Consider the following 18,924-nt stretch of genomic DNA (forward strand, 5'->3'; position numbering starts at 1 on the left):
CCTGCGCGCCCCCCCCCCCCCCCAAAAGCGGATAAGCAGCGGCTATCCCCAGTAGTACCTGCTCACCTTCTTAGTTGTGACCGCTATCAGCTGCTGGAATAAGCATCGGCGACCATACACCCGGATAGAGCCTCGATCCCACAGTTTACCAGAATTAGTCTTTTTCTCGTGCTTAAGCTATCTGTCGGCTTCTGTTGTCTCGCAGAAATGCTTTCAGTATGCCGGATGTGTACGTTAAGTCCTGTGTCCAGCCGTCCCACTGCAATCATTGTGCTGGCTGATGCTGCTAGACCTCGCTGTATTCTATTGCTGCTCGGTTATGTGCATACAGCCCCTAGGATGTATTCCTGGTTTTCATGGTGATAGTGATCGCTTATCGTTGGTATTGTATAGAGCTTCTGGATATATGAGAGCACTTTCGAATGCTAGCCAACTTCAAGCAGCAGTCCAGCGCATGCACGGTAATAGGCGCTCAGTATGATGTTCGATCCGATCCAACAAGCGGACGCACCCACGATACTGCATGTTGGTATGTTGTAGTTGAGGAGGGCAACACTGCATGGCGCGCTCATATTCCTCTCTGAAGCAAAAAGGATGGATGTTATCCTTCGAACTGGGAGGGGCGGGAGGGGAGCTTGTCGACCCATTCCTCCATCGTGGTGCCCCTCATCAGATCCCGGAACTTGTAGAATGTGAACGGTCTACCCCCGAGCATCCTTTTCTGCTTATCAAATTCGATCTTGTCGTGCTCAAACAGCTCAATCCTCGTCTGTTCTAGGAAATCAGGCAAATGATCACCCCAATCACAGCCAGTCTGATTTGGCCCATTGTTTGCTTTGATAACGCGATAGCTGGGAACTTCCCTGATTCCAAAAGCTCGGCTTGCTCTCCTCAGCGCTGAGCATAGTTCCTGGTCATCTAGGTCGTTTCCAGCATCACTCGCCCACTCGCGTATGGCTGCATATGTGGTGTAGGAGCCCTGGGGAATGAATGTCGCCAAGGTCAGTATGAACTTGTCCATTGGCCAAAGCTTGCTTGAGTTTGAGATCCGGGCCCGGACTTTTTGCTTCTCGGTAGACTGTACATCTTTCATGTCGGCTTCGCATTGCTTTTTGTAGGCCTCGATAGCTGAGATAGCATCTTTTCGGAAGCTCTGCAAGCGATCGTGGTTGCTGTCGAGTGGTGGTTCCTCTAGATAAGCCTTTGTGAATGGGTAGGCGTCTATTAGTTGAGGTGTAGTCCTAAGTCGCCCTAACAGGACAAGCTGGTGTGGCAGAGTAGCGAATGCTTTATCGCTAATAAATTCGATCGGCGCGAACGGATCATGAGGCTGTTGGCCGGCTGTCAAACGAGCTCTCTCCTCGTCTTCTTGATGCGAAATCAACTCCACTACCCTGGAAGTTTGCGACCAATCGAATTGGACGTTGGCGACATTGTTCGTGGGTTGATCGATGGCCATTTGGTCTTGATCTCCAAGATTGGGTGGATCGCGGTTTGGGGCATCATCCGAAGTAAGCAGATCATCAAAGCCATGTCCTTGCATCATGGTCCAACAATGCTGTTCTATCTCTAGCAACATTGCATTGCGGACGCGTTTCCTCTCTTTTTGATAAATCCTTTTTGAATCTTGTGTAGGCGCGTGATCTGATCTCGATGATAGGCAAGCGCCTTATGAACGATTTCGGTCCTCGGGAGCTGGACGAGCCTCTGAACTCGTTTGAGATTGAATTCGATTTTTATCTTGACGCGCTCTTCGCGATCGATCGTGGTCTCCCGCCTAGTCTCCTGTCTGATCTTCTTCCTGTTTGGCATGGTCGGATGATGTGTTGATGTTGTTGAACGCGACGGCTGGGAGGTGTCTAGAGCGTCCGAACGCGTGAACGCGTCGACGCGTCAGGGATGATCGACAGGGCTGTTAGCGTCAGCAAGGTATCTGACTCCGCGACCCCGCGTCGTAGCCTCTTCCTTCAACCTTTCCATGTTTGCCGCACGTCTCTTCTTTAGGATGTTTTGGATAAACTTGCAAAGCGCCGAGCGTTTCCCCGGTTGCTGGAAAGCCAGAAGTCATTCAACTCCGTCCTAAGCCATGATCCCTCGTAAGCCCTGCGCCGTCACCAACCACCCTCTATCCGATCACGCCTCTTTGCACACCAGTGTTGTGTCGCAAAGAAAGAAAAGAGATCGTTAGCTCTACTGGAACCTACTATCGCGAAAGCAGCTGACAGCGTGGGTGCTTACTGGGCATGGAATCGACTAGTACGACCCAGCTGCCAGCCTCCGTCCAGATTTCCAATTCCCATGAGCTGTGATAGATGAGCAATGGTGAAGTTTGCCGTCCCCTTAAGCCCATGTATGTACCTAAAACATTGTCGAATTTGGAGTCCGTTGATATTGGCCAAGCCGGCTTGATTATAGCCACGTAACCGCTCGGCGCTCGGGTATATAGCAGAGAATTTCATCCCAAGTTTCCTTTAGTAGTCATCCAGTTGATACACTCAATTTTATCCGATCCGGTCTCTCCAGTTCCAACAGATATTCAATACACATCTTCTTCTTCCAGTACCTAGCCATCTCCTACAATGCTGGATCACATCGGCCTCACCGTCCCAGCGTCGCGATTCGAGGAAGTCACGGCCTGGTACCTGGCCGCGCTTGCACCGCTCGGCTACAGCAAACAGATGGATTTTGGTGGGCAGGGTGTTGGCCTAGGCCCAGACAGGTTGAACACCGTTTTCTGGATTTTCGGCAAGGGCGATGCTGAAGCAGCTGCGACACACTTCGCATTTCGATGCACTGATCGAGATGCAGTTGACAAGTTCCATCAAGAGGGGGTGAAAGCCGGTGGGAAGGACAATGGGAAGCCGGGCTTGAGACCGTATCATCCAAACTACTACGCTGCCTTTGTAGTGGATCCTGTTGGGTAAGTGTCGTTGGCAGTTGTCGGTTATTGCATTCGGCTGACAGGTTTAGAAACAATGTAGAAGTCGTGGACCACGATGTGCCACAATAAGTGCAAGCAACAGGAGCATGTATGCCTCAACAGTATTGTTAGACTGCAATGAGATTGGACATCTGATAGGTGACCGATGTGAGGTCAAGCCGTCTCCATACCGCCTGCCCGTTTGACTACTGCCAAGACCCGCGTTTGTTCACAGCTCCTTCCACCCAAATCCCACTCTTGCCTTCTTAACATCATCTTCGACCTCGCGCCAAACCAGTGATGCCAGAGACAGACCGCCTCCAGGCTCTGCTTGAGTTCGCCCGTGAGGCCAATGAGATCGAGCAACATCGCGTCTCGCTCGGAACTTTCCTCGCTGGCCTTCAGCAAGAGAATGAAGACCTCGATGAGGCACAGCTGAAGCAGATTCAGGCAAGCCAACGTATGCCAAGCCACCCACCTTTGCTAACAGGTCAGCTCACCATCTACCAAACGCTCCTGGATCTTTTCAACACCAGTATGTATGACCACGCCATCTACGAGAACCTTCCTAAACGTAAATCAGACGATTCGGTCTCAAAGTCCACTCAAACCTCCGCAATGACAGCCTCATGCGCGACGCAGACCGACGCGGCGACAGACTCCCTTTGGGATCTATTGCCTAAAGCTCGCGAAGAAGCCTACCAGCGCGGCATCGATACTGGAAAAGACGACGGACACATCCAGGGAATCAAGGAAGGCCACAGCGCTGGTATGACGGAAGGCCTAGCTATCGGGCTCAAGCAGGGGCAAACGGAGGGCTTAAAGACAGGGTTAGATCAGGGCAAGGAGGTCGACATACAACGCGGCATCGAGATAGGAAGAAAACTCGGCTATGCTGATGGTCTCGCTGAGCGCCTGAGACAAACAAAGGAGAAGATGAAGAAGCTGGACGAAGAAGACACCAGCAGGCACATACCACAGGTAGAGGCGACTCGCGAGAAGATCATCGTGAAGCTACCTTCAAGGTTACCCGTAATGGTCATCAAGGAGGAGAAGGAGGAAGAGGCTAAGCCCAAGCCTAAGCCTAAGCCCATACCGATGATCAATGGTATCGACCCATTTGCGTCACTTTTGGGTCTGGCACGCAGGAAGTAAATGTGCGTTTGGAGGAGATAGGAAAGAATGTATGCAAAAGGAAGATACCCAATGGACCAGGCGAAGCACAGTCAGTATATCTTGAATTAGGCTTAAGTTAGTCTACTGCGGCTTAACATGAAACTTTGCAGACCACAACTACTCAGCAGCCAAGACTATGACCCCACAAATACCTGAGATTCAAAAGCCGATGTTTGAAGCGTTAATCCAGCGGCGCATACGCGCACATAAAGCGCATCGCAGCGGAAACTTCAATACACACGTGTCGCATGAAATGCCAGCAAATTTACGACATTCAGTAGCTACATCAGCCTGTGGCTAAATCCAATAGGCGACAGCAACATATGATATCAGCGCGTCGCTTTCGCGAACTATCAGTCACATGCTACGCACAGTCTACAGACCACTTCATTCCACGACTGTTGAGCGTTGTAGTTTCCAAAACGTATAAGAGTTATCTCAGACTCGCGCTCCCACATAGCCCACTCACTCATCTATACTAACACAACAAAAGCTCGATCAAACTCTTGCCGCAATATGTCTAACCTCATGTGGCCTGTACACGACCAGGTCCTCGAAGGAAGCTGGGAGATAGCGCGCGAGATATTATCGCGAGTCGACTCCATCCACCAGCGCCTTAATCGAAGCCTCCAGTACAGTAACGATCGCGAAGAGCGAGCCAGTATCAGAGAGAAACGGAGGACTCTTCAAACGTACGCTATCCTCTGTGAGCGGACATGGGAGCTCTACGAGTGGGCTCGCAGTGACGAAGCAAAAGCTGCGCGACCAGAACATCCTTGGGACACTGAACCAGCAGCGCAGTCGAAATATGCGGAGGCTTTGGGACTCACGAAGGATGAGCAGCCAATATCCCCGATGAGGGGCGTGATAGAGCTACATCAGAAGTTGCAGGAAGCCTTTGAAACAGGAGCGGAATTGTTCTATTGAAACACGCGCTCGAATGAATTGATATATTGGACAGTAATAAACACCGTCATATCTCCTTAACCCTCTCCATTAACCCCTCAACCATTGCATCCAGCTTCTGAACCACATCCCACGGCGCCTCTCCCTCCCCTGTACTAACACCCATAGCCTCGCCATACACATTCCCCCAAGCGGGATACCTTAGCATCGGACTCCTCGGATGCCAGTCTTTCCTCCATCGTCGCTCTTCACTCTTCAGTGTATTGATCCGCGCTAACAACTGATGTACTTCTACTAATATGGGAATGTGTGCTGCGCGACCGATGGTGTATTGCTTTGAGGGCGGTGTGACGGCTTCGGCGGCTCGCCATCGTGCTTCGATATCGAGGGTCATTCGGTGTAGGTTCAAGGCGCGGGCTGAGACGGAGTAGAGGAGGTAGTCGTGTTTGGCCCATGCGGCTTCGTCGTAGGGGATGTTTGGTGGGGGTGGGCTGAGGTAGTGCTTTACGGTCGAACGAGGGGCGGAGGCGGAGGAACGCGGTGTCTCGGTGAGGGATCGGGGAGGTTGCGAGGACGAATGTGATGTATGTGTTGCGGAGTATGGTGCTCTGTCCGAAAAGCGTGGCGTTGGAACGGGGCCCGATGGTGGCAGTTCCGAGTAGCGAGAGCCGTGGAACGAAGGTTTTCGCGCTGAGGTTGAGAAGTGAGAGGGTTGGTACGAGGACTGCGGACTGTTCTTCGGCGACTCAGCTGAGCGATGAGCGGCGATCTTGGATGAGAACTTGCGCAACATGCTCTTGAGGTTGATGTCAGTGATTGGTGGACGATGGAAGTCCTACCTTGTCGAGGGGATTGTGGATATACTGACAATGATGAGCCTGGCAGTAAGGCGCCATTCACCATATCTGCCATTGACTATGTAGGCTCATCATGCTATTCCAGGTTTTTGCATATCTGCAGTGAATTAAGTGACTTGAAGACGGGAATGTGAAGCAAAGCCTCAACCTATGCGCGGCCAAGTAGAACATTACATGTATTCTCACCGCCAAACCTGGCGGCATGCCAAAAGCCATTTCACTTCAACTAGGAACACCCTCGTACTCCCAACCGTCGACTAATCTTCTCTTTCTTCCTCTCTTGTTCTCTCTCCGGTTCGCTGCACATTTGATGAAAAAGGTAAGCACAGCCAACAAGAAGATAATTACAGCCGCAACTGTCGGCACAACGACAATACGCGTACGGTTGGTGTCAGTAGTAGGAAGATATGGACACGTCGCATTGAGTCCAATGACCCAGCAATCCGGCACACTCAGACTGTTCATGTTGATGTACAGCGCATCTTCATTAGGAGCGGCAGCTTGCCAGGCAGAATAGAGATGTGAGTTTTCCAGCGCGGTGTGAGGTACGCTGAACTGATATGGATCCTGACAATAGCCCTCAGCGTTCGCGTAGTAGGTTGAGTCGTCCGATACACGCCAATTGTAGGGTTGTCGTGGATCGTGGCAGGCCACGCGATGGCGTTGGTTGCAGTCTTCTATGCGCCAGCGCTGTGGATATGGCGACTTCATCATGACTACGCAGCGGTTGTCGTTTGTGTCGTCGCCTTCTCCAGAGGAATTGAGAGGCTGGCCAGGTGCGAAGGTCCATAGTGTTGAGTGTACGTATGCGGCGTAGGGTAAAGGATTCTTGTCTGCAGTTGTGTTTGCGAGGGTTTGATTGAGGAACGGTGTGATGCCGCAGGCGGTAAGATTGGTAATGGAAGGTATAGTTGACTGAAAGTCCGGCGTCGCGCTAATATCAAGCGATGGTGCATCAGCGAGAGCCCAAGACGAGTTTCTTGTTGAAGTCAAGGTGTTGTCGGAAGACGCAAACAAGCATCCAGAAGTTACACGCCCATCGGAGCCTACCGATACTGACTGCTCGTCGATGATAGTTCCGGGAGGGAAAACGTATTCGAGATCTGGTCCGAAGTTGTACTTGTCCATTTGCGGATCGATTGTGCTGTAACTAACGACAACCCGACGTAGCTGCTTGAACTCCATGAAAGCTTCTGTAGGCCATCCACTTTGTGTGAACAGCTGTCCATCGGCATTTTTGGAGTCATCGTAGTAACCAATCAATGGGCGGTTAGACCAATCAACGTCATACCACGAGCTGTTCAAGTTTGCGCGTTGGTCACCCAAGGCGTTTGGCGTAAGGGTGTTATCGGAAAGATTACCCTGCAACACATCACTAAGGAGTTGCCCGTCTTCAGGAAGCTGGTCTTGCGCAAGGTTCGGTGCTGGGGCGTCCGGATCGGTGATGGACGAGGCAGCATGCACGTTGAACGTGAACATGGTTATCTCAGCATCAGTCGTAGTGGCTGTAATCTCGAGAAAGTCCTCTATGATACCCGTGAGCAAATCCAGCGTCATCAGAGATGTACAATTATAGCTCCCGATTTGCAGGAGCGGTGGTCCATTGGGGGTGGGGAAGTCGACTATGGTCGGCGTTGCTGCACTCGTCGACGATGTAGAAGACGAAGATGGGGTAGATGATACCGCGTTTGTCGAGCCTGATGATGACTCTGCAGACGCAGGAGCCGATGTCAACGTCTCCTGGCGTTTTCCAAGCTGCGGAGGAATTTCCAGTGTAGATAGAGGAGTATCCGCACTCAATCTATTAGTTGTAGGCACCACTGTTGGTCCCGTCGCCACTGGTAAAGCACCCTCATCTGAGCTGTCTTCATTCGACTGGGGTAACTCCACTGGACATAGACTCCATACTGAACGTAGCGGATCCCAGTAAGTATCGACTGTGAATTGTCGAAAGCCGACAGCTAACAAGTTTGAGAAGCACTTTTGGAAAGCATTATGTTCGTACTGGTTATTCGTGAAGCAGGCTTGAGCTAACGATACAGCTGGCGTAGTATGGAAGTTGATGGGAAGTTGAAGCCCTACATCTCGTTGTGCCTACCATCAGTCAGCGATTCTGTTCGCTGATACTGCGTACGTCGAGCATGAGCCGACGGATCTGGAATGGTGCCACGAAGACCGCGCATGGACGTGTGATGGAACACAACCCCAACACCGTGCGACTACTTCACTGATGAATGCACGGAGTGCAGACAGCTGACACTTACTCTGAATGCCTCAGTCCAGGGCTCTATCCAACGCGTGTTCACAGCGCTCTGATCCGGGTTATACAACTTGTTAGCCGACATTCCCGCTGGCGAACCCGGGGACCAGCACCGTAAACACGTGGCTCACACCTCGCGTGCAACGGAAGGGATGAACGACACCCGTAAGCAGGGAACGCGATAAGATATGTTTAGAAACAGGATACAACGTGGAGTGTTCGTATATGCAGATGCAGGTGTTGATGGGTAGGATGTCGTTGGGATCTGCAGGGCTGGATGCGCGACCGCGACGGACCAACGGCATCACGTGGCAGCCCGCTAGTTTTCCCACCAATCCCCTTCCGGCTAAAACTCGACTGGCCAATGATGACGATTCGCATCGTCAAACTCACCGTTCAAAACACCAAGACTGCAATTTGCCAGCGACGATTCCAGCAAAACGTCCGGTGGCTTGCATCACGATTAAGCACCGGGTCGTTTGCAGAACGAGTGGGGGATATGGGGTATCACTGTTTACCCTTGATATAGTCCAGGTGTTCCGCATATTGTTCCCGAAGATTAGAGAAGGATGAGTACAAGCCTCGCACATACGCTTAATACGGGCGTTATAGCTAGGCTTACACAATACCGAACCCGCGTTGCTGGCAACTCGCTACCTACCGCCTGTAAGCGAGAGCTCGTGTCTCACTGCTCTGTACGACCTTGATCGACGTCCGAAAAAATGTTGAAAGAGCTTGCCGGCTGGATGATATGCAGGTCTGCGGCGCGAGGGAAAGCGGACAATGCGTTGGGAGCGCATGGAAGGTTGCGAAAAGCTTGCCGCAGGTCACTGGGAGTAATGCAGGTATGCGGCGCACGCTGACGCTTACAGCACAGATTGCCACGAGTACATTAAACGGGAGAAAAAGGGCCGCTGCAGGAGATGATGAGGTACTGCCATTACGACCCAGTTTTACACGGGATGTCTCCTGGCTGCGGATGCAACGTTGCTGTTGTGGTAAAAGGTCCGCTAGCTGTAGGCGGTCGAAGCAGCGTTGCCCACGGTAAAGCCGAGAGAGTCGGAGCGGTGACTCCGGAAAATTTCTGCACCTTTGCCAATGAGGTGAACGAATAAACGAATAGAAGGCTCCAGGCATGGGGGCCTTGGAAGGATGCAACGCAAGCCGCTGATGCGGCAGGTGCACTTCTGCCTCCTGACAGGATGGAGAAGCAAGTTGCAAGCAAGTCTGACATAGCGACACCTGCGAACTCTGTGTTTGGCATAGCAAGATGGTATCGTTGCATCGAGAGGTCTCCATCTGGAAAGTGCGTACACTGCCACAGGAGGCGGCGATCATTCCGCAGTGTCAACACATTCGCAGTCGCCGAAGCCGAAACCGACGCGAGCCCCAGTATCGGCAAAAGCAGAAACCACGGCTCCAGCTGTTGCAACAGTTCCGCACGTCCGCGGGGATATCCACAGTTGTTTGACGTCTAACGTCTTCACTGCGTATGCACACAAACAAACGAGGTTTCGCCTGGACCCAGTGACTCCACAAGACTGTTGACGCAACCGCTTCCCGTGCGCGTTTCACCGAGGCCATCAGAAGGTAACCGAGCGTGCCGAGCAGCTCGAAGTCTGGTTACGAGGGTCTTGGTCTGACACCCGTCTGATTGACTCTGACAGTCCTGCATACCCCTACATATGTAGTGCGGTTGTGAAAGCGACGCGTTTCGTGCATAACTACTACCTCAAAGCTAGACATGCGATCCTGGACATAGGAAAAAGGTTTCACCATCTGAGCTGCATGCACATGTCATAAGTTCGACCGGTTGGTAGCCCCGCCACGAGCCACAGACTTGAGGCGGAGGAGGTCCGGCACGATCTACGCTAGAGGACGACGTTGTGATGCTTGTGCAGATCGAAGGGATCACGACATTCACACGCAGGAACCCACCGTCAGAAGGGCCTCATCGAGTCCCCTGATGATGTTGTTCGTAAAAAGAAACATGCTCAGGACCGAGTTACGCCGGACTATCGTAACCGTACCGTTCAACGTTCAACGGTAAATGGGGATGTGCATGCGTCTACTCGCCCCCGAACAGAAGCGAATCCGATGTCCCACAATACCGCCGTCCCTGGTACCGATGAAGTCGCATTGTGACATGTATGGGCCTGAACCAAAGCCGATGGATCGCGGACCCGAGGGACTGGAAACTGAAATACTCCCTCTCGAGGACGGCGACCTTCCACCAACGGCTCAGCGACGGCGTTGTCCTTAGCATCACAGGGAAGGGCGGTAGACTATGGGATTGAACGGCGACATCCTCTCGACGGCGCCCACCCGGTACCAGAGTTCGAAAGACGCTATCGATTAGACCTTCTGTGTCCGCATTAGGGTACCAGAGTTTGAGCTATGCCATATGCACAAAATGCCCGTGTCTTTCCAACGCTCCTTGCACCATTGCGGACATGGAGATATGCGCTAGTCGCGAATCTCGCGAGCCGTCGCACACTAGAGCGTAGATCAAAGTCTAATAGCCGTAAGCGGTAAGGTCACCAGTAGCCGCATGATCGAAGTCCCAGTGTCTTGTTTTCAGTGTTTTTCTAGTCGCCGACCCTGTGTGTAGTGCGTTGGCCGATTGGAACGTTGACATGGACGGCTCAACGATCATACCGAGGACGTTGAATCGTGAAATACGAAAGATGCGATTCGCTCGGATGTGCGGTGGTAGGGGGCCAGAGCGACCGTACCGCACCGGGCGGGATTGAGTGTATGATTCGTGAACACAGCTAGAGCGAGGAGATCACGGTGGGCGTATCTGTGCGTACAAACTGGAGGTGCGTGGACAGTTCGTAATTTCCACAGCTGCAAAGTAAGTGTGGCATGGGGAAGTCTTCCGAAACTATTGCCTCCGTCACGGATTGCTATCGTGGTATACGTCCATCCCAGGGAATCCCTGGGGACATGTTTCCAGAAGTGCCGAAGCACATCTTCATGTCGCAGGTATCACGGGTGACAGATTCTTGCTCAGCGGTCCAGAGCCCCACCTCGGCCACTATTGGTGGCAGTGTTAGGAAAAGGAGCGACCAATCAGTCATTTTAGAAGAAGTTATTGTTCGTCAGCTGTGTGGGTCCAGTCCAATAAGGAGACGGTGTAGGCGACACTGCAGAAGCTGCGACGGGTACGACTGCGTGGACTGATCGGGATCGCGGCGAGATCGCTCCATGCGTACGTTGAGGTGTGGAGAGGGGTTTTCAGCGTGGTGGCTATCGCGGACGATTGTGAGTATCTGTCACGAGTGGGTACCACAAGCAGTCGAGATGTCATTGGAGCGGTGAGCTCTCGCCTTGAAGCGTTTAGAAGCCTGGAACTTAGTGTTCGGCGATCGCTGTTCAGTGTGGGAACTCCTTGTTGTACCCCGTCAGGCGTTCAAGTGAGGGAACTTGGTACTGGGAGTCACTAAGGGATCGTGTGATGATTGAAGTTTGTTCACAAGGTCATAATTTGTTATAGTGTATTGTTTTTGATTGGCATCGGTGTAGACGCTTGCGGGTGCTGTCGCACTGCTGGGTATTATTACTGGCGACTAATTGTCGCAGTGTACAGTAAGACCTCCCTGGGTCCAAATGGAGAAACGCCGTAGTGTGTCGGACTTCGACATAGGCGACGCTACCTGGCTCAGACAAGCCAGAATAGAAACAAAATAATGTGCCTCCCAACCGTGACACATGAACAGAGATGCTACATGGGGTATCCTGAGAGTCGTGTACAATGTTTCCCTTTTTAGGTGCATCCAAAACCAGAGTAGACAAGGTTGAAAAGCTTTGTAACAAGCAAGGTGTCGATCATTGAACATCGGCCATTAATAGAAGTAGGTTGTTTGAAACATGCGACGTATAGACAAGAAGGGGTATGGTGAACAACGTGAAACATGATAGACAGCTACATGATGTTTCGCAGCGACATCCTGTCCTTTGGTGAGACGGGCGCACTTCTGACTTCCGCTGGAACAGATGGCAGCACGTAGGGTGACGGTAGTTGTCGCGCAGCTGGACTGGTGCTTGCGCTCGAGGACTGAGGGACCGAGAGTGTCGGCTCTGCGAGCGAATGGAAAGGGGGCAACGCTCGTTGGGGCACACTAGTCGGCGCAGACTGAGGCATAGAGTGGTGATGTGTGAGCTGAGGGGTAGGCTGAGTGAGCAGTCGCGGTGGTTGTGGTCGCTCGTAGTTGGGCTCCCGGAAGGCAGGCGCAGGCTTGGGCGCAGAGACTTCACTGCGGTGGAGCGGCGGGAGTTGTAATGAGCCGCGTCGCCTGTGCAGGTCGTATGAGGAGTCGTCTTCGGGCGCAAAGCCGGTGGTAGGCAAGTAGCGGGTGGAAGAGCTTTTGCGCTCTTCCCTGCTACCAACTAATGGAGCAAGTGTGATGTCGAGAGGGGAAGCTGCGCCACGAGGCGAGCGCGACTCTGAGCCAGTGTCGGTGATCAGGGAAGGAGCGCCATCAGCAGATACGATGGAGTAGCCAGAAGGCGAGGGCATGGGTGTCTCGAATCCTCGTGCTCGTACTGTGGCGGATGCTCCATAGGCTGAGATGTCAAGAGGCTGCGGGCGCGATCCGGGGTATGGCTCGAAACGCTGGGGCTGGGGCAGCTTGAGTGCATGTGGAGAGTTGGTTGGAATGTTGAGAGAGGACCTGTGTGAGTCGTGGTATGAAGACACCCGGTGCTCCTCGTGATGAGCCTGGCTGTGGGGTGTTGGGTAGTGGTAGCCAGTCTGGGGATGGTGCATGTGCTCTCGGGATCTTTGTTCAGGACGCTCAGGATTGCGCTTGCGGCGGTTCTGGCCACCATTCCACCAGTTCTTGACTGCGTTGTCGCTGCGTCCCTTTAACCGCCTTGCAATCTCCGCCCACCTCTTGCCCATCTCAGCGACCATCTTCTCAATCAGCTCCCCCTCTTCTCCGGTGATGGGATCATGGTTCAGTGTTGGCTTCAGGTTCTGGTGGTAGCGCTCTCTGCATTGCTTTGGTGACCGGGAGCCAATCTCCTGTGAGATGCGTACCCAGTTGTGAGGTCCATTACGGGCGACGAGGTTAACGAGCCACTGATCCTCGTGCTGCGACCAAGGGCCGCGTCTGTGGGCAACCATGTCGAACTCTTCTGAGAGGGAAGGAGCGACACAGGGTTGAAGTGAGGTATTGGGTCCGCGCTGGTATGAATGCGGCGGACGGTGAGCACGTTCAAGGTCAGACTCCTCGATTATGGCTAGATGATCAGGGAGATCAAGATGTTGGTTGGGCTTGAACTGTTGCAAAGTGTGGGGATGTGCTGCATCGTGGGTTAGTTTTGCGTACATCATTAGAATGGGGCAGGCGAGGAGTGCAACCAAGACTATCTCAGAACATTTGGTGATCAAATGCAATGAATGACAGTAGGTATAGTTGGGATGCAGCGCAGGCTGAACAGTAGTAGTGCTGAGAGCACGGTACAACAAATGCAGCCGATGACAAGGAGAGGTGATGAGTGAGGGTAAGACGTACCTGATTGTGCGGATGAGAAGCACAGAGCAAAGTGTCAGTGTCGATTGTTGTATGGTAGAGGGGAAGTTGAATGATGGTTGACGTTGTTAGACGAGCCAACGGTAACGTGGTAGAGGCGGGCACTGGTATATATCACGACGGGCGCGGGGAGGAGTAGTCAGGACACTTGGACGCCAAGGCGGTCGAGGAGCTATTGACTTGTTCGGGACGGGCAGATGTGAGCGAGGATTCTGCTTTTCAGACGATGCGGCTAAGGCACTGGTGAGATGGTGGACGGAGAGCGCTGGGGCGTCATGCGGCGCTCTGAGCGACTAGCTGGGCCCTGAGCAGCAGAGGGCTAATGTAATCGTTGTCGACGACGCACACAAGCAGCGATGGACCTGGTTAGGTGCCAGATCGTCGGATTCGACAAGTACCCTGTATCACATCGTGGCATGGCGTATGGCGCTCGCCCGGCGCCGACTTGGGACGGCAGAAAAAGCAAGCGTTGCGCCCAGCTCGCATTACCACCCTGGAAACAAGCGTAGTGAAGTGCTCCCCCCTGCGACGCTCCCTGGCCGCCGACAGCGCGCTCGTCCCCGCCAGCGGCCCACCGCTCGCGCGAAATGGTCGCATTCGCTGGGGCCCCTGGCCGTTTCGTTGTCGATTCATGATGGTGCACGCTAGCAGCAAGGCCGGTGGGATTCAGAAGACACCATGGAGACAGTCAAAGATACCCCCACTCGGCGCGATACTTGGACAGCCCCTGCCCACAGTAAAACCAAACATATCGACCGCCGTAGGGTTGAGCAGCAGCCTCAGCCAGCCAGCCTCAGCGGCATCCAGGATGCTCCAGTGGGCTCGACGTGGTCCCCATCATGACAAGCTCTGTGTACCGTCACCCTGGTTCAGGAAGGCCGGACATGCGCCTTGGGCCCTCTGGCGCGCTTGTCGCCCTTGCCTGACAGCCATGATGGACATGTTGGGTTTGCAGTGTCAAGCAACGGGGTCTACATGTCTTCGTGATGCCGTTTCCCCATGGCAAACTGCGCTGAACTGGTGTCTCGAGCAGGCCGGCCGTCGACACGAGGCAGGCCTCTCCAGCGCCGCACGATGCACGTTGCAGTCAGCACTTGGGCGTCGATCAAACGGGTGCTGGTGCTGGGTGCGGACCGGGCGCGAGTAGTGTGATCGTCACCGGCCCTCACATTGAAGGACACGAGGTCGGCGAGGTGCGCTTGGCATCACGACGTCTCCTTTTCGGGCCTGTCGTTCTCCCGAGGCTAGCGCGGTGCACTCACATCGAACTGGGCGTGTTTCTGGTGTTCTATTTTCTGGCGAGTGCGACACACAACCTGTTTCCTGAGGCGTGTGTCTCTGGCCGCGCTGGGGTGGTGTTGAGGGTGTCTGCTGGCGGCCGTTGGTGGGCTGGAGTGATCTGCCGGCGGGACAGTAGCGAAAAGTAGCGAGCCCGCTCAACTGGATAGCCTGCACCAGTGAGCGCCTGCCGTGGCATTTGGAATATTGCCAGCTAGTACAGTAGCCCTCGATTTGCGCTCCAGCCCTTTTCGGCAGCCTCGGAGGCCACTCGTGCACGCTTTGGGATGGGCAAAACCGTTGCTGGCCAAAACACATCGTCACTCTCGCTCCCATTCTATCGTCGCCGAAGTCACCCACTAGGGCGATCGCAACCTGCTGCGGGTATCTTGGTTATACCGTGACGCTATTATCTCGATCGTCCTGCACGCTGCAGCGAGACCCTCGAGGGCAGCGAGTGAGGCTGTCCGTCGCCCAACTTTCTCCATTTATCCCCAGCCCGACGTCGACCTATTACGCCATCGGTGGGGACACTGTACATGTACTCAATCTGATACCGCTGCTGAAGGCTATATCGCGAGTCACCCATGTCGGCGCCGCGCAGAATAGAGACAGCCTCGTCCAGACTGCTGCACACCCCACGCGACATGGTTCCAACTCTGTTCCCTCACCCAGCACCAGGGCTTGGTTGCGTTCGGATAGACCGAGGTCTCGCCATTCCTTGTCCGTCGCATGCGGCGCAGGCGTGGCTGATGCATCAGATCCGGGGGTTTCATCGCTCTTACCGTTAGCGGCCTAGCGCGTCCCGGTTGCAAGGCCTAGCGTTCACGGGACGCACAGCATCCGGCCGAGTGGGTGCTTTGTTTCGCTGAGCCTCAGCCGCTTTCTGCTGCACATGCGCTCCAATGCAGCAACCTCGCCGTTCACCCGACGACTTTATTTGTCCAATCTGCCCTTGCCATCCATACGTTCGCTTCAAATCGCCTGCAGGACTCAACGGTCGCCGTCGCCGATCGCTTCCGAGCCCGCAATTTCGACGAACGAATGACAATTCCATGCGTTGCATTTGCAATTCTGCTACATGCACGCAGACGTTTGGCCCGCCGCTGATTCAGCACCCCGTCTTGACCAGGGTCGTGAGCGATCGTAGGAACAAACTCTCGCCAAACACGCAGGCCTGTCTTTCGCGTTCGGATTCGCGCAACGGCTGTTTGTCTTGATAGCGCCCTGCCTGAGTCGCCTAATCGCCAAACCATGTACCACCGAATGTCATCCATGACCCTCGACCCCTTCTGTTCCTCGGAGCACCGCGCGGGGTCTTCCGCTTGGTCGATGGAATCTGAAATCCTAGCTCGCTGCCCATCGTGGTTGGCTGCTTCGTACGTCTGCCGCAGCTATACGCCTGCCCATCCTCAACCATGCCGCGCAGCATCCCGTCCTGTGGGACGAACGGTGGTTCCAACACTGAGATGTGGCTCCTGCCGTGTTCGCTGCAATGTCTGAGCAGGACAATTTGCAGACACAGCATTTCGCCATGGCTAGCACGCTTTCGTGTCACGTCTTCCATATGACCTCGACCGAAGATGCTCGGCCCTTGGTCTATATCCATGTCGACGCTGCAACTGCTCCCGATGCCAGAGTGCATCCTGTGCAAGAGCGGCATCTTTCCGCGCTACCTTCCGCGCGCCTCGTCACCCTCTTGCGAGTCGCGGAATATTGGATGTCGTCGGCGAAAGTCCCCTAGCCAGGATTGCCCTCTCTCTTGGCCGGCACAAAGAGAGGATGTGCGCGGGTGGAAGGGGATGAAAGACCCACGGATTGGCAAAACCTTCGCAACGTGTTCCCTGCAAGTGACTCTACGCCTCCATCACCAAGCGTCTCGCAACACACGCCGCATAGTGCACCCGATGTGCACCTCACAGCAACGGCGACCGATGTCGACCAAGTTACCATCTTGACATCCTGCGCTGTGCAACTATATGATCGCCGAGGACGGTTCTAGAGTCAACAGTAGTACGCTCACACCTTGCTTGTCTGACTGCCCCGCCCCCAATATCGTATTGGTAGTGATAAATCGTCATGGACGGCACAATCCGACCAGGGTTTGCGGAAGCACGCACTGCCGTAAACAATTCTCCAGCAAAGGAAGGGGTGCGAGACCCGTGTGGATTTGCATTTCCTCGAATAACTCTCCATAGGATCAGACAGGGATACCCAGCCACGATCTCACAGATCAGATTAACGAATGATCTGCGCTCAGCCAATAACAAAGCCAACTCGCTGCGTCAATCTTCTGAAACTCATTACCCACCTTCGACTGTCGTTTGTTCTTCCGTCGTGGCTTGTTCATATCGACCGGGACTCCCATTGGTGGTGGCGCGTACCGCTCTTCCCAAAACAGGTTGCGGTTGACGAAACGTCTTCAAATTGAGGTTTGCAGCTCACGGTTATTTGACAGCGGCACACCAGCGGCCAAACTGATCGACTTGTCCGCGCAGTGGCCCGCACCAGCCTCACTATACAAGGCACCCACGCATGGGTGGCAGCACAGCTCAGCACCTGGCCTACATGCGACTTTTGATTTTACATTCCACGCTGCACTCATGCTTCAGAAGTCTCTGGGGTGGTGGCACTACACCACCGTGCAGTCTTCACGCAGGAGCTCATGCAGTAAATTGTCGTCTCTGACTCGTCATCGACTCCATCTGCACACGTTAGCGCGCTGCTGCGGCGCATCCTCTCGACTGGTCCAAAGCAAGATGCGGCGCCAGCGAGGGAAGGCCGTTTAGCTTAGATCTGAGCGGCCGCCGAATCGGATCGGCATGCCCCACCAAAACCCCTTTCTCCTCGCTCAAAGGGCTGCAAAAGTAAGTAAAACCATATTCTGGTCAGCAATTGCTATCCAAAATCAGCAGCCAAGGTTGTTGGCATCCTGTACGACTCGTCGCTCGGCCCATGCCGACACACACCTTGTTGTTGCCTCTCAACATCTCCATGATTCGCCGGGAATGTGCGTGACTTGCATCACCCGCCCACACGGAAAATAGCACTGGACGGCTGATCATCTGTTTCGGAATTTCACCGTCTGGCGAGACGTTAATGGCGTTGATCACGATGACACCTTACCAAGCCCTTTGGGGATCGTCAATAGACATGATGCGGATGACCTCGCCGAGATACTAGCACTTGGTGATGGATGCATGTGCACGCAAAATCTTGTACTAGGACCGGCCTGTCGGTCCAGGCACTTGGTTCCGTACCTATTGAATGAACCTATGCCACCGATCCCGCGTTCGGCCGTGGCCATGCAATGCCCGCAGCCGCACCACTACCCGCACAACATGGAGCGGCGCCGAACCCTCAATGTCAACGCTTGAGAAAGCTTCCTCTTTACTGTACTCCCAAGGTCGGCCATGGTGTCATACTCGTTCCTTTGCTTCAGGTCCATGTGCGCGTGCTATGATCTGCAACACTGATGATCGACCGGATGACCACATCCGGAAGGAGATCCACGACTCGTGAGCCTGCTTGCGTGCTCATGGCGATCAGGGTATAATCTTTGCTTTTTCGTTTTCTGTAGGGCTCGCAGTCAAGGCATTCACTGCACCGCCTCGCCTCACGTTTTCATCCCCTTTCGTGTACTGCCGAATTTCCGAATCCAATCCTTTGCAGTGCAGCACTGCTGTATCAGTTGCTGCCCTATGCTTCCACAAGGCATTCATCAAACACAGGGCACCACTCACGACGTTCAGGAACGTCAACGGTCGGCCCCGTTCACGTCAGAGGCATGATCTAGCATCAAACGGGATCCTCGTACAGGGATAATCGCTTCACTTTGTTGGCAAGAGCTGGATGAGCGTTCACCGTTTCTTGACAGAGACAGCGCTGCACGTCCCTATGTCGTTGAGAATGACAGCGCATCGTGCGAGTAGGATGTACCCACACTATGCAGAGTTGTCAAGCCGTGTAGAGCCATTCACGGTTTAT

At 53.9% G+C, this 18,924-nt stretch overlaps 6 protein-coding genes across 6 annotated transcripts; 2 read left to right on the forward strand and 4 right to left on the reverse strand.

Annotated features, from left to right (window-relative positions):
• Positions 1-601: 601 nt before the first annotated feature.
• J4E90_007413 (uncharacterized protein) lies at positions 602-1,459 on the reverse strand (the record flags this gene model as incomplete). The annotated part of the gene is made up of 1 exon (XM_051436952.1): positions 602-1,459. The coding sequence occupies one exon, from the start codon at positions 1,457-1,459 to the stop codon at positions 602-604; it is 858 nt and encodes a 285-aa protein (XP_051288698.1).
• A 1,120-nt stretch (positions 1,460-2,579) lies between these two features.
• Positions 2,580-3,010, forward strand: J4E90_007414 (uncharacterized protein; the record flags this gene model as incomplete). Its single annotated transcript, XM_051436953.1, has 2 exons — positions 2,580-2,920; positions 2,971-3,010. 2 exons carry the CDS (start codon positions 2,580-2,582, stop codon positions 3,008-3,010), a joined length of 381 nt encoding a protein of 126 aa, XP_051288699.1.
• Positions 3,011-3,220: 210 nt separating this feature from the next.
• On the forward strand, positions 3,221-4,075 carry J4E90_007415 (uncharacterized protein; the record flags this gene model as incomplete). The annotated part of the gene is made up of 1 exon (XM_051436954.1): positions 3,221-4,075. One exon carries the CDS (start codon positions 3,221-3,223, stop codon positions 4,073-4,075), a length of 855 nt encoding a protein of 284 aa, XP_051288700.1.
• Positions 4,076-5,069: 994 nt separating this feature from the next.
• Positions 5,070-5,795, reverse strand: J4E90_007416 (uncharacterized protein; the record flags this gene model as incomplete). Its single annotated transcript, XM_051436955.1, has 1 exon — positions 5,070-5,795. The coding sequence occupies one exon, from the start codon at positions 5,793-5,795 to the stop codon at positions 5,070-5,072; it is 726 nt and encodes a 241-aa protein (XP_051288701.1).
• Positions 5,796-6,081: 286 nt separating this feature from the next.
• J4E90_007417 (uncharacterized protein) lies at positions 6,082-7,715 on the reverse strand (the record flags this gene model as incomplete). Its single annotated transcript, XM_051436956.1, has 2 exons — positions 6,082-7,614; positions 7,710-7,715. The coding sequence occupies 2 exons, from the start codon at positions 7,713-7,715 to the stop codon at positions 6,082-6,084; spliced, it is 1,539 nt and encodes a 512-aa protein (XP_051288702.1).
• Positions 7,716-12,047: 4,332 nt separating this feature from the next.
• J4E90_007418 (uncharacterized protein) lies at positions 12,048-13,460 on the reverse strand (the record flags this gene model as incomplete). The annotated part of the gene is made up of 1 exon (XM_051436957.1): positions 12,048-13,460. One exon carries the CDS (start codon positions 13,458-13,460, stop codon positions 12,048-12,050), a length of 1,413 nt encoding a protein of 470 aa, XP_051288703.1.
• Between the last annotated feature and the right edge of the window lie 5,464 nt (positions 13,461-18,924).

This window comes from Alternaria incomplexa (genome assembly GCF_024043165.1).
Source record: "Alternaria incomplexa strain BMP 0042 chromosome Unknown scaffold_11, whole genome shotgun sequence".
Taxonomy (NCBI): Eukaryota; Fungi; Ascomycota; class Dothideomycetes; order Pleosporales; family Pleosporaceae; genus Alternaria; species Alternaria incomplexa.